At 36.3% G+C, this 15,697-nt stretch overlaps 1 protein-coding gene across 2 annotated transcripts in view; it reads right to left on the reverse strand.

The window, feature by feature from the left end:
* ADAM2 (ADAM metallopeptidase domain 2) overlaps positions 1–15,697 on the reverse strand; it is a 107,406-nt gene that overhangs the window by 22,216 nt on the left and 69,493 nt on the right. For both annotated transcript variants that reach the window (XM_033231961.1, XM_033231957.1), the window contains exons 12-15: positions 9,841–10,024; positions 7,251–7,349; positions 6,949–7,144; positions 1,526–1,631 (exon numbers count right to left, since the gene is read on the reverse strand). In XM_033231961.1, the coding sequence (XP_033087852.1) occupies positions 1,526–1,631; positions 6,949–7,144; positions 7,251–7,349; positions 9,841–10,024 (585 nt within the window). The remainder of the gene's footprint in view (positions 1–1,525; positions 1,632–6,948; positions 7,145–7,250; positions 7,350–9,840; positions 10,025–15,697) is intronic.

The following is a 15,697-nucleotide window of genomic DNA, read 5'->3' on the forward strand; positions in this document are numbered from 1 at the left end:
AGAAACGTAATTATGAAGAGAGGAGAGGAGAGAAGAGTTAGAACAGAAGGGTAAAGCAGTAGGAAAAATGTAAACAACCTGTAAACCTAGGCAAAGGGTATATGGGAATTCCTTGCACTCTTCATGAAAACTAGAAATTTGTTACAGAAGTTTTACTTTACTTTGGAAATAATATCAACATAAAATTTTACAACAAAGGAATGGGTATCAGTAACATTCTAGTTCTAATTTATTTATTTATTTTTTATTTTTGTGGTGGAGTCTCGCTCTGTCGCCTAGACTGGAGTGCAGTGGCGCAATCTCGGCTCACTGCAACCTCTGCCTCCCAGATTCAAGTGATTCTCCTGCCTTAGCCTCCTGAGTAGCTGGGAGTAGAGCTACCCGCCATCATGCCCGGCTAATTTTTGTATTTTTAGTAGAGATGGCGTTTCACCATGTTGGCCAGGTTCGTCTCTTAACTCCTAATCTCAGGTGATCCACCCGCCTCAGCTTCCCAAAGTGCTGGGATTACAGGTGAGCCACTCCGCCCGGTCTTCTAGTTCTAATTTACAAAATAATAGTAACAGATAATAGTTAGCACTCATATAGTACATACTACATATCAGTCACCACTCTAAGTATTTTTCATACAGCATTTATGTTTCCCACTGGCACCAAACTGGTGATGTTATTAATATTCATATTTTACATATGAAAAATAACTGAAATACGTGCCTGAGGTCACACGAATAGGTAAAGAGTGGAGTTAGGATTTAAAACCAAAATGTCTGGCTGTAGAGCTCATATTCTTAAAAACCACGCTTTGGCCGGCCGCGGTGGCTCCCGCCTGTAATCCCAGCACTTTGGGAAGCCAAGGCAAGTGGATTACGAGGTCAGGAGATCCAGACCATCCTGGCTAACACGGGGAAACCCCGTCTCTACTGAAAATACATAGAAATTAGCCGGGCGTTGTGGCGGGCGCGTGTAGTCCCAGCTACTCGAGAGGCTGAGGCAGGAGAATGGCGTGAATCCGGGGGGCGGAGCTTGCAGTGAGCCGAGATCACGCCACTGCACTCCAGCCTGGGTGACAGAGTGAGACTACTTAAAAAAAAAAAAAAAAAAAAAGAAAAAAAAGAAAAACATGCTTTGCTTCTTAATTCATGTATTTTAACTTCATTACTAGGAAGATTGTCATGCTTTGTAAAAATTAAAGTGATAGCGTCACTGCACTCCAGCCTAGGCAACAGAGTGAGACTCCGTCTCAAAGAAAAAAAAGGAAAATTAACATAATAGCATGTATAATAAAAATGATTACTGATGGGTAATTAATGTACCTTATGAAAATTAAACACTTTGTGGAAAAATACAAGGGATAATTTGGGTATAGGAAAGGAGAAATGTGTCTATGATATTTATAATTTGAACAAACACGGTCTTACTTTATGTTCAGGGGATATTTTGCTTACATATACACTTAATTGTTTGATGTTATTTTCAAATATAAGGTGATAAATAGAAGGTCTAAGACAGATTTCTGAAAACATACTCAGCTTCACACTGTATGTATCCTGAATCACCTATACCACAGTTTCCAGATACATCAGTCTTTGAATTAAGGTAAGAATAACATTCTCTAGGACCAAACTCTGCTTCTGGAAATAAAAAGATGTGGTTAGTCATATCAAACTTATATTAATTAAAATTAAATAACAAATACACTTAAAATTCTGAAATGGTTTAACATATTCATTGTACAAAATAAGATCATACTATAACAATCAAAATAAAAACTAGATTTAAGATCACACAAAACCACTTCCATGAAATGTTTAAAAATTGAAAGGACTCTGGTATGCTGTCCAAAGACATATCCTAGACATACTCCAGAGTTAACCACTGTATTCAGTTTAGCCTCTAATCATAGTAAGTCTATAAATGCATATCATATCTATTAGTAGGTAGGAAACTTTTTTCCCATATTGACTTATTTGTCCATTATCAGTTTTAGCATGAATGTCTTTTCAAGTCAAACCACTAACCAATTATCTTATGTTTTACATCATAATTTCCTCAGATCAGAAATATATTGGAGTCACAATTGATTCATTTGCCCTCCCATCATCCAATCCACCTGCATAATCTGTATAATTTTAATTATCATAAGATCCAGCCTACATGGCCAGGCACGGTGGCAAGCCCAGCACTTTGGGAGGCCGAGGCGGGTGGATCACAAGGTCAGGAGATCGAGACCAGCCTGGCTAACACGGTGAAACCCCATTTCTACCAAACCTACAAAAAAAAATTAGCCGGGCGTGGTGGCGGGCACCTGTAGTGCCAGCTACTCGGGAGGCTGAGTGAAGTCTCACTAACAGAGTGGACAGACTCAGATCTCAGCAGCAACCCACAGGTGCTGTAGTGAACTGAAAAGTAACAGTTCATTTTGTCCTAGAGGTCATTTGCAAAGCTGGTTACGGGTAAGAGGCCAAAATTTTAACCTTGGCTAGGGTAGCAAACCATTGCTGGTAGACAAAAAATAGGCCAAAACAAAGAAATAAAGCCAAAATCTACAGACCAAAATGAATTTTAGGTATCCAAGAGAAACTACTGAAAGACAGTGTGATGATACATTTTATGTGTCAACTTGGCTAGGCTATAGTCCCAAATTATTCAATTAAACACTAATCTAGGCATTGCTCTGTAGGTATTTTGTAGGTGTAATGAAGTCTAAAATAAGCTTATTTTATTTAAGAAATATTATCCTAGATAATCTGGATGGACCTGATTTAATTATTAATAGTTGAAAGACCTTTAGAGCAGACTTCCCTGAAAAAGAAAACAATTCTGCCTGTGAACTTCAATTTATGCTTCACATTTCTATTCTGCCCTTTTAATTGTCTTGCCCTACAGATTTCAGGCTTGCCTAGCCAGCCCCACGATCTCATCAGCCAATTGTTTACATAGATATACATTCAAACTTCTATATACAATAAAATATCTCTATATCTATATCTATCTACCTACAGAGAGGAAGAGAGAGTGCAGAATTACATATCCAAAGAATTCTGTTTCTCTGGTGTAGTTCTGGTTGATAGAATTGATAAACAAAGGGGTCAGTGACGTTTTAACTTGGGCATATTCTCATTTGTTCTCAGTGTCTCATGATAGATGAAAGCCAGCAGGCTTACAGTTAATGAAGACGTCACATCTCTGTTGGAGCTCTGTTAAAGCACTATGCCCAGAGGCAGTCAATAACTTCCCAAAATATTTTATCTAAACTTTCAATTCCCTGGAAAAATCTCTATTTGGTGGCTGGGGCTACTTGATTTGATTTGGAGCTCAGTTAAAAAAAAAATGAAGAAAAAAAAATCTTGACTTTCAGAGTGAGGTAAATTAGATAGGTTGGTCATGGCATCCCTTAAATGAGAACAAATTTGCAAAATAGACGGCGAGAATAAACCTCCCAACAGTGCACAAACTGCATCCTGGGATACTGGTCAGAACATCCTGCAGCAAGGAGATAAAGGAACATAAGGGAAAACGCCCAAATTGGTTCAAGCACAGAAACCCATGATTTGTGTCCTTGGAGTGACCTATGCTCATTATAATAGTGAAAAAGGCACCCTTGGGTGGAGAATTAAAATGCTAATGAGAAATGTGATGTATGTACTAGCATGTACAGCAATAGCACATGTGCATTCAGGAGACCCCTCACGACATTCTAAACAACAGTGCCCATGCCCACGCTTTTATGAATAATCATGTTAGACTCCAATAAGGGGAAGTTCCTCAATGCCAACTGACCCTCTTATTCTTGTGCAGCCTGCTCTGATGCAGCTATCAGAGTGTACTTTGCTTTGCAGTGAACTTCTTTACTTACTTTCCCTTTGGACTTGCTCTCAAATTCTTTTATGCAATGAAGTAAAGAATCTGAACTGGTTCACTGACAACAAAGGCATTACTGAAATAATATATATCTGCCAGCAACATCACCAGTGCCTAAGGCTGTGATTTCAGTTGAGGCAAACAAGAGCTCAATGGAAATTTTAAAGGAATTCCTGGAGAGTTAGATGACTATATGAAATGGAATAACTCAAACCTATTATTCACTCTGATTCAAATTTGTCAGTCACAAAATGATTAGCTGTTTTTCAGTTGCCATCGACTCCCAGGTTGCCAATCAAATAACCTGAACCTGAGCAGGCTGGAACTGAAGTCAACCACATGCAGAACCGAAATACTAAAATCTAGGTGCATGGACCAAATTAAGAAGCAAGGGGTTGGATGCAGTGGCTCACTTCTATAATTCCAGCACTTTGGGATGCCAAGACAGGAGGATTACTTGAGACCTGAAGTTTGAGACCAACTTGGGCAACACAGCAAGACCTCACCTCTACAAAAAAAAAAAAAAAAAAAAGTGAATGGTGATATGTATCTGTCGTCCCTGCTACTTGGGAGGCTGAGGCCAAAGGATCACTTGAGCTCGGGAGTTGGAGGCTGAAGTGAGCTATGACTGTATCACTGTACTACAGTTTGGGCAAGACCCTCACTCCCCTCTTCCCCCAAAAAATGAAGGGAGGAGAGTCCTGTTTTGTTACAGTAAAAATTTAAAAGCTGAGGACCTGACACCGCCTCTTTGCATGACCCAATCAGAGCCTTTCTCATCTGTCTCATAGTTACCATCTACCTATATAACCTGCCCCCAGACGCTAGCTTAAGGAAACAGATTTGAGCATTGCCTTTTGTCTCCTTGCTGGTGGACCTCACAATAAAGCTTTCTCTTTTCTTGGAAGCTGATGCTATTAGTATTGTCCTCTATGCACATCTGGAAGTGAACTCATTGCTTGGTAACAATGTAACTGGATCTAAAAAGCTGCACACAGGCCAGGCGCAGTGGCTCAAGCGTGTAATCCCAGTACTTAGGGAGGCCGAGGGAGGCAGATCACCTGAGTTCAGGAGTTTGAGGCCATCCTGGCCAACATGATGAAACCCTGTTTCTACTAAAAATACAAAAATTAGCCAGATATGGTGGTGTGCACCTCTAATCCCAGCTACTCAGGAGGCTGAGGCAGGAGAATCACTGGAACCTGGGAGGTGAGGGTTGCAGTGAGCCAAGATTGTGCCGCTGCACTCCAGCCTGAACAACAGAGCAAGACTCCGGCTCCAAAAAATTTTTAAAAATTATTTTAAAAAAGTAGCTGCACACATACCTAGAATAGTTCTGAGAACAGAGTTTTCTAGTCATTCCTAACTCCATGGTGTTTAGGTCCTGCACAAGCAGGAAGCGAAAGCTAAGGCTGTCTTATAAACTGCTTGAAGTTTGAATCTGTCTTCTCACAGAGATACTTTTGGCATAGGGTAGAAAACATATAACTAAGGCATTAAAAGAAATCTGAAAGACTATTGGCAGCCACTAATAATGCGGATGTAGAGTGAGCCTTAGGAAGCACTCTGGGTCCGTATAATGGAGAGAGAAGACTCAAATAAATAAAATCTGAAATGAAACAGAAAACATTACCACTGATACTACAATGATATCTTGTGATATAAAGAATTATAGGAGACACATATAAATAGAACAACTATATGCCAACAAATTTGATAACAGAAAAAATAGATAAATTCCTGGACGCATCCAACCTACAAATATTAAATTATGAAAAAAATAAAAAATTGAAATACACCAACAATGATTGAGGAAATTAAATCAGTAATAAAAAAGTTTTTCTTTCACTCTCTCTTCTTTCTCTCTGCCTTTCTGTCTCTTTCTGTCTCTATTTTCCTTCTTTAATCTGAAAATCATCCACATTGTGGTACCAAATTACCCATTTTCCCAGGAGAACACGTTTTCATTTTGTAAGTTTCTTTCTTTGCATCTTTGTTTTGTTTTTCTTCAAACTAACAGTCATTCCTAATTGTATGTTCATTTTGGTTATTGATAAGTGCCTTGCAATCCCTTTTTACACAGAAATTAGAGTTAGACTTGCGACTTGTTCCAGTTGAGAATAAAGGTGCCCCACCTGTTTCTATGAACATCCTAAATATTTCCTCTGTCAATATTTTTTCTGATATAGGAATGAAATACTGTTGGCATTGTTGCTGTTTCCATATTATTTAGCCAACAATTTTGTATATGGTTTGCACCACGGTTTTCTTTTTTGTTTTTAACGTCAGTGCACATCACGCCTCAATAACTTCAGAGTCCCTGGACTTTCATGAAACTTCCTTATTGTTTCCACAGGTGATTTTGTGCACCTGAATGTGTGTGCCTACATATGTGGTTTAAACTGCATTTATATGACCACTTATAATTATTTTACTGTCTATAGTCATATTACTTATTATATATTTACCAAAAAAAAAATGGTGAATATGAAGTAAAAGCATAGTTTGTGTTCAGTCTACTTTCTTCCTTCTTGAACTCAGAAGTCCCATAGACTTTAAATCTTTCCCTCTATTATTTTGATGAAAGTCGTTAACAACATAATGATTTCACTTTTAATTAAATTAATTTTTAATTTCTAGCTACTGATATTTTACTGATTTTTTTTCTGGCAGTATTCTTTTTTTTTTTTTTTTTTTTGAGGTGGAGTCTCACTCTTTCTCTCAGGCTGGAGTGCAGTGGCATGATCTCAGCTCACTGCAACCTCAGCCTACTGAGTAGCTGGGATTACAGGCGTGTGCCACCAAACACGGCTAATTTTTGTATTTTTAGTAGAGATGGGGTTTCGTCATGTTGGCCAGGCTAGTCTCGAACACCTGACCTCGGATGATCTGCCCACCTCGGTCTCCCAAAGTGCTGGGATTACACGCGTGAGCCACCACACCTGGCCATATTCTTCTCTTTCTATAATTCTTCAGAATATTTAAACTAAATGTGACATTTTAAAAATCACAGTCATGTATCAGCATCTATTTCTGTTCAGTTTCCAGAAAAAACACATATATGAGAAATGAAATGATAATAAATACCTCCGCCAAATGTGTCCATACATTGTTTATCCCCACTCATACAAACTCCATCTATACAGACCCATTGATTCGGTCCACATGGATGCCCAGTCTGAATAAAGTGGTTTTCTGGACATGACGCAGATGTTCCATTGCAATATTCAGGAAGGTCGCATTCTTCAGAGGAAGGCCTACATATTCTTTCTTGTGACATAAACTGAAGGGGTGAGGTAAATGATATTGAATTAAGCAAAATGAGAATACATAAGTATAATGATAACTACTTATGTAGGTAATACTGAAATAGTTCAAAAAGCTCTTACTAGACAATTTTCACAGCATGGTCCTTCAGCACAATTTGAACCGGCTTTAAATCTACATGTGGCAGTATCACAGCATTTGGCTCCAATAAGGAAACAATTCTGTAAGGCAAATCAAATGATCTGAAGTATTTTCCTACTTGTATTCATATTGTAGACATATTCATAATGACAACATATTATATAACATACACATAGATGCTTAACTTACATGTTTGCAAACAGAAAAATAAAACCACTTACTCATTTACTTAACAGACATTTATTAATTACCTACTAATTGTCAGACCATGTGTTGCTCATATTGCTAGAACAGGTTTGGTTACACTGATAAAAGGATTCTCTGAAGCCCTGGAGTCTGCCATAGTCAAGTTACTGAGAAGAGCTGGCTCTTGTAGATAGAGATAGTTAAATACAAGACGTAAAATAAACAGAAGTTATACTTTAAAAATTCTATTGTAGTGACTACTTATTAGAGCCTTCTGAATCTAACATTGTAACAAGTTTCTGCATTTTATGGTATATTGTTGATTTATTTCATTTTTAATTCTCTAAGGTCTGGAAAAATGATATTATTTTTGAGAATAATGAAGTTGTCACCTTTACATCATTCACTCATATCTTATTATGCCTTGTTTTATGCTTTAGTTCATCTATGCCCAGTGAATATGCTTTTAAAACTTCTATTACTAAAGTTAGTAAAAGCAATAGATAAGAAGGCTAAAAGACAATGCATTCTCACACACACACACACACACACACACACACACACTCTCTCTCTCTCTCTCTCACACACACACACACATTTTTAAAATACCCAGAAATTTAAAATAGGATAAACTGGAAAAAGAAATTTGATAAATCACACAAAAATAAATCATGGATTTAGTAGTCTTCATATGAGTTATAGCAAGATACTTACTCGAAGCACAGAGTAGTCAGTATTTTTCACAGCTATTCTGTCTAAGAATTGTCACTGTCATTGCTATCTACTGTAATTCTAGAGGGGAAAGTTATATCTTAGTGATTTAAGCCTCAATTATATAACATTTAGAGAGCTTAGATACATGACTGTCAAATTGAAGAAGAAAGTTTCAAGATGTTTCCATTCAAACCCAACCAAGCAAAAACAAGTGGGTGATGAGGAACAATTTTTTAAAAGCATATCGGGCCAGGCGCGGTGGCTCAAGCCTGTAATCCCAGCACTTTGGGAGGCCGAGACGGGCTGATCACGAGGTCAGGAGATCGAGACCATCCTGGCGAACACTGTGAAACTCCGTCTCTACTAAAAAATACAAAAAACTAGCCGGGCGAGGTGGCGGGCGTCTGTAGTCCCAGCTACTCGGGAGGCTGAGGCAGGAGAATGGCGTGAACCCGGGAGGCGGAGCTTGCAGTGAGCTGAGATCCGGCCACTGCACTCCAGCCCCGGCGACAGAGCAAGACTCCGTCTCAAAAAAAAAAAAAAAAAAAAAAAAAAAGCATATCACATATCTCAGGATCTATAAACATACTTTACATACTTTTCTGGTTGGAGGGCTACATGAGTGACTACTGTAGGGCACAATGAAGTCTACTTAGTCTGTGATCCTTTTGAGCCTGTACTATTCACTGTGAGTTTCAATATCTCCTCTACCTCATTTCATTCCCTTTGTCTCTGCTCTCCTCATCTCCCTTCAACCCAGGCGCTTTATCTAAGATTTCTGTGGTTTGGGAAAACTAGCTGTTCTTAATTATGTATGTTACAAATCTTTTTGACTTAAATATTGACCCGGATTAAAATATTCAAAAACCACAAATGTGCTCCCTAGGTTTTCTTGCTCCATAGTGAAAGCTTTAAAATATCTCTTTATGAACAACAAAGGAATTTAGGTTAAATACTAGGTTTAAATTTCAGGCTTAAAAACTAGGAAAGTCTATACTGAAGAGGAAGAGATTGAACCCACATCAACTCAGTTGTGAAATTAGTGGACTTGAAAATTTCTTATATGAGAGATTAGAACGGTGCTTGCCAGGGACTTCAGGGAGGGGAAAACGGAGATGACGGTCAAGGGGTATAAAGTTTCAATTCTGCAAGATGAACACGTTCTGGAGGTCAAACATGACTACAGTTAACAATATTGTATCATATACTTGAACTTTGCTAAGAAGGTAGATTCTGAGTGTTCTCGCCAGAAAGGAAAATTTTTAAAAAGCAAAAGAAAAGGAAAAAATAAAATGCCAGGGTGAGATTACAGATATGCTAGCTATCTAGATTTTAGTGGGCATTTCAAAATGTACTCATATACTCAATCATCAAGTTATATAACTTAAATATATACAATTTTAAATTGTCAGCTATACCTCAAGAAAGCTGGCATAAATAAAGGAAAGTTACCTGTATATTCATACAAATCCACGTAGATCTACAAAGCACTGAACCACTATACCAATACATATAAGTGCACTCATTAGTTGTTATAACACCTACGCAGCCTCCTGAATCATTTGCAGAAAATTTAGCTTGATAAATTAAGGAAAATGGCAGTTTCACACTTGAATTAACAAGTAATTTTTGCTGCAATTTCAGTTCATAGCCTCCCAAATTAGTACCAACCTGTTTGGTCCCACAGTCACACTCCTCTCCTGCTTCCAGCTTTGCATTACCACACACTGCTTGCTGTTTGAAAAAAGGATCTAAGCGAGGCTGATTATGAAGACACTGGGACTTCTGCTTTGAAATAAAATGTGCAAAGTCTTCGATGCTGCAGTTACTAAAGATCTTCACACCACTGAAATGACTAAAGACACATCAAACTTCAAATTTTAATGTAAGGGTTTCCGTAAACTACCTACCCTTAGAATAAACCTATGTAATACCATTACACAACAGACCAAATTCCCAAGTCTGTGAGTGTCAAAGCTTTCAATCTCTGTGCACGAAAAGTCAACTGTGCAAGGAGTAAATCTTTTAGTGGAAGTAAATTACTAATCCATAAAGTTTTATTGGCTCTCCTATGACACTTATTCATGACACTGTTCTCTCTTGTTTAAGCTATTATTTTCCAAAGTGCCCCAATTGCTGTTTCATTTGTGCTCTTTCTTTTTATAACTTCTAAGTGCTGGGACACCCCTGCATTAATAAAGAAAACAGGATTTCCTTTTTTTTGTTTTTTTTTTTCTTTTTTTTTTGAGACGGAGTCTTGCTCTGTCACCCAGGCTGGAGTGCAATGGCACGATCTCCGCTCACTGCAACCTCCATATCCCCAGTTCAAGCAATTCTCCTGCCTCAGCCTCCTGAATAACTGGGATTAGAGGCGCAAGTCACTATGCCCTACTATTTTTTGTATTTTTTTTAGAAGAGATGGGGTTTCACCATGTTGGCCAGGCTAGTCTAGAACTCCTGACCTTGTGATCTGCCCACCTAGGTCTCCCGAAGTTTTGGGATTACAGGCGTGAGCCAAGGCGCCCAGCCCAGGCTTTTCTTTTTTTAAGAAATCTATATTTATTCATAGGTTATTGTATCCATGTCTATAGTTGTAAATAGCGTCTATGCCCAATAGCTCCGATACTTGTTTCTCTAGTGTTGTCACCTGAACTCGAGTCCAGAGTCTGATGCTTTATTCAGTGCTTCTTCTTAAGTGTATTTTATTGGCACCTTAAATATAAATTCCCTATACTCTTGATTCTTCTCCCCAAAACCACCCCTCACAAAGTATAACACAGTGTTTCAGAATGTGGACTCTGTGGCCCATCAAAACAAATGAGTTAAAATCTTGGTTTTGCCATTGTTTGCCCTTGTAAAAAATTTTAAAATTATATGCATTTTAGTTTCCTCCTTTCAACATGAAGATAAATGTATTATTTATCTCGTAAAGTTGTGAGAGTATTATACATGTAAAGTACTAAAAACTGTGCCTATGCATAGTTTGTACTCCTAATATTTTCAAATTCACTACAGGGAAACTCCAACTGCCTAGTTGCTCAGGACAGAAACCTTGAGGTTATCTTATATTTCTCACAAACCCCTTATCTGCCAAGAAATTTTGTCAAATCTGTCTACTCTATATATTCAATATGTGTTCCCCATAACAACTATCTACTCACAGACTGCCCGGTCTCTCGTTACAGATTAATGTGATCGCCTACTAGCTCACCATATGCTTCAATTCTTGCCCTTTGCATTTTTTCCTCAAAACACAATCAATTATGTTTCCTAAAAAAGTGGCAATTTTATATTAATTCCATATTTAAATTCACCTATAGTTTCTCAATCATTCAGAGCAAAATCAGTAAAATCAGTGTGATGTATTCACCAACTCATCAGAGGTCCTTCTCCTAATCAACTTCAACTCACTCTACTCAAATAGGTGGATCTCTTACTGTCCCCTCCATCAAATATTCAACTGTTTCCTCTGCCTGGAAAATGATTCCTTAGTATCCATGCATGGTTCCCTTTCATTCATTTCACATGTCTCTACAACATTTATGAAAACAGATATTTCCAAGCACACTTTAAAAATACCGCTTCCTTACTACCCTTTATTCCCCTTACTGACATTTGTTTTACTTCAGAATGTTTACCAAAAACTGAATGTTACTAATTCAATCATTCAATAACTATCTTCTGCTAGCTCTTTTTTTTTTTTTTTTTTTTTTTTGAGTCGGAGTCTTGCTCTGTTGCCCAGGCTGGAGTGCAGAGGCCAGATCTCAGCTCACTGCAAGCTCCGCTTCCGGGTTTATGCCATTCTCCTGCCTCAGCCTCCCGAGTAGCTGGGACTACAGGCGCCTGCCACCACGCCCGGCTAGTTTTTTGTATTTTTTTAGTAGAGACGGGGTTTCACCGTGTTAGCCAGGATGGTCTCGATCTCCTGACCCCGCGATCCGCCCGTCTCGGCCTCCCAAAGTGCTGGGATTACAGGCTTGAGCCACCACGCCCAGCCTGCTAGTTCTTTTAAAGGTGTGTACTATTGAAATCACGTGCTACAAATAATATATTAAGTTTAATTTTGTTACAATTTTGATTATTCTAAGTAGTATTAACAATGTTTAAAAAGATTATAATCACAAGGATCTATATTTTGATGGAAGACATTGTTAAAAGGAATGTGATGAGTTTTAAGGTAATAAACTTGATGGTATCAAACTCCAGTCATTTGGATTTTCAAGGGAAAATGTTATTCACATGAAGACCTCGAATAAATTTAGAATTTTCGAACAAACTAACAGTGTTAGTATGACTTGTTTTGTGATCACAACCTGGTTGAACATCCCCTTCAGTTCCATCAACCTTAAATAATGGAGTTATTATAAATTGCCAAGAATTCAATGATTACTATCTAAATACAAGAAACCATATAGAAAAAAAAAAACTGATAGAAATTTAATATTACTGAGACCCAGGCATTGAAAGATACGTTTACCATGTGTGAACTGGTTTATGGAATATACACTTTCTGGTAATGAAATTAACATTGTCATTAGAAAGTAAAATATCAAGCAGAATTGCATCTGATTAGAATACTTGTTTTGCAGCTTGAATCTATAGAGATTTGCTGGATGTTTTCATTCTCTATTCTCTCATTTTTTTCTTGATAATAGAGCCTCTGGTTGTTAGTTGAATGCATGACTTCATTGTACAATGCCTAAATTTCTCAGTTTTTAATAAATGAGTGAACATATATAGAAGTCAATTGATTGACCTAAGACGAGCCATAAGTTCAAGTTCTAGGAGGTAATGAGATAGACATGTTTTTGTAAGCTCCTTTATCCTACTGGTCACCTTAAATTTGATTAATTGTTGTAATTAAAACTTCCATTAGGGATATGAGATTATTTTGGGAATGGAAGCCACTGTGTAGAAATACAGCATGAAATTATACTGTGAAATATCACACAATTATACTGTGAAATATCACACAATTAATAGAAAGGTAATTTCTCAAAATAAACTTTTCTTTGATTGTAGCCATTATTCCTTTGTGTTTTCTGTAACTTACAGCAAAATCTAAATATAAATTTAATCCCAATGTAGATTTCAATCAAAATATTTCTTTATCAACCACATTTCAACCATTCATTTTCTCACTACAAAATTGCAAAGTATTTGCAAAAGAATGAAATATTCTAGTGACAATACAATAGAAAATAAAAGCATGGAGCATCTTTTTCCTTAATTCATAATCAGAACATCAAAACATGTGTCTAATATTCTGTATTTTTAAAAAGGAAGTGCCATTTGCTAGGAAGAACATTAATATAACCTATATTTAATTATAATTTTGAAGGAATTACTACAGGCATCTTAATTACTAACTGAAAACAGAAAAATAACACCTCACCACATTCTCTCACATTCTATTGTACATGATGGAAAGAATCAATTTGAAAAAATGGAAAACAAAGAAAGACAAAAATAAACACAATTATTAAATAAGTCTCATGAAATGCAAAAGATAGACATCTAGAAAGTATATTTTTGGACCACAGCAGATATTAAATCAGATAACAAAAAGATATTTAGGAAATCCACAAATATTTGAAAATCAACTAACCTACATCTAAAATAGCAAGACAAAGAAAAAACAACAAAAACTTGAAAATATTTCAACTAACTGGAAACGAAACACAAAATATTAAAAATGTGTGATGTGTAATTGAAGGTCAAGTTCTAGGAACTTGTGATTAGAAATGCAGAGCTTTAAAGGGTTTGCACAAAAAGAAGGGAGGTTTACAATCAGTTATTTGAATTTTACATTAAAAATTTAGAAAAAGGGATGCAAAAATTTACCACAAACTAAGTAGAAATAAAGGAAAACAAAGTAGATAGGCCACGGGAAAGAGTCAATATGATTAAAATATGGTTCTTTGAAAAAAATTAATTAATTTGATAAAATCTAAGTTAGAGTGATTATAAAAAGAAAGAAACTCAAATGATCAGTATCCGAGATAAAAGAGGGCATATCACAAATTATCCCATTGACTTTTAGAGGAAAATAAATGAAGGCTATGAAAATTTTTATGAAAAATTAATCAATTTTGAGGAAACAAATCATTTATTAGAAGAAGGAAACTAACCAAAATCTAAATAGCCCTATATCTCAAAAATGACCAATTAAACACCTTCCAAAAAGAGTTATCCAGGTCCAGTCAGCTCCAATGATACATGCTATAAAACAATTTAGAAAGAAATAATAGCAATAGTACAAAATCTCTTTTAGAAAGTTATATGAAACCAATGTAACTGTGATACTAAAACCAGTCAAAGGAATTGCAAGAGAGTTACTACTAAAGATCTGTGTCACTCATTAATATACAGGCAAATATACTTTGCCAATATTAGGGGGGAAAATCCAGCTACACAAAGGATTAATACATTAAAAGGATAATTCATCATTCCTCGATGCAGTTTATCCCAGAAAAGCAAGATTATTTAAACAACTAAAAATGAATAAAATATATTTCAGTGTGTCAACAGAATAAAGTAGAAGAAACACATGAGCATCTCAATATTTGATGAAATATATTCATAATGAAAACTCTGATAAATGAGGGTTACAAAGCTTTCTCAATCTGATTACAAGTCTCTCTGTAAAACCTTCAGTTAATGTATTTATTGGTGAAAAGTTACAAGTCTTGCCCTTAAATCAGAGTGAAGCAAAAACAGCCACACATGAAACTTCAGTTTTAAATAATACTCGAGGCCCAAAGCACTGCGATAAGGCAAGATACAGACGTTTTAAAAATATAAAGATCAAAAAGGAAGATGTATTTATAATATATAATTACATATGAATATAATTCTCATGAGACTAAATTAGAAGTTCCAGAATGAATATGTTAGTGTAGCAAGGCTTCAGGATACAAGCTCAATAAAAGTTAATCAAAATCATTTCTATAAACTTGTCACAAACAATTGCAAATTTCATAGTCTTATAAACATGGTGCAACTAGAAAAACAATAAGAAACCTATTTCCAAAGGAAAAAAAAAAAAACTAAGGAACGAGCTCCAACCATGATGGCAATAACTCATCAGGCATCCTAACAAAATTGCCTGTTTCAAAATTGAACAGAGAATATTTTGACATTATGCATGAGGATGTGGAGAGCCCAAAGAACTTCTTATATTTGTGATTTTCTTATCTTTCCCATCATTTTTTTACCATCACAACTATTGCAATCATTATAATCAACATGATGAGCAATATATCATTATCATCAATGTAAACAACTATATTGTGGTCGAGATAAATAAAAGTTTAATAAATAATACTCAACATTATTAATACAAACGATATAAGTGTCATCTGTCTTTGTTTGGATTGGCCATGAGAAAACACTCTAAAGCATGAACTTGATTGTAGGAATTTTATGTGGGAGGTGATTCTAGGCAGCAGGAATAAGGGTGTAAGGATGAAGAAAGAGAGGAGGAGGAAAAGTCAATGTCAGCATGTATTATTGAGATGGCAATAAT

This window comes from Trachypithecus francoisi, unplaced genomic scaffold (genome assembly GCF_009764315.1).
Source record: "Trachypithecus francoisi isolate TF-2019V2 unplaced genomic scaffold, Tfra_2.0 Contig01440, whole genome shotgun sequence".
Taxonomy (NCBI): Eukaryota; Metazoa; Chordata; class Mammalia; order Primates; family Cercopithecidae; genus Trachypithecus; species Trachypithecus francoisi.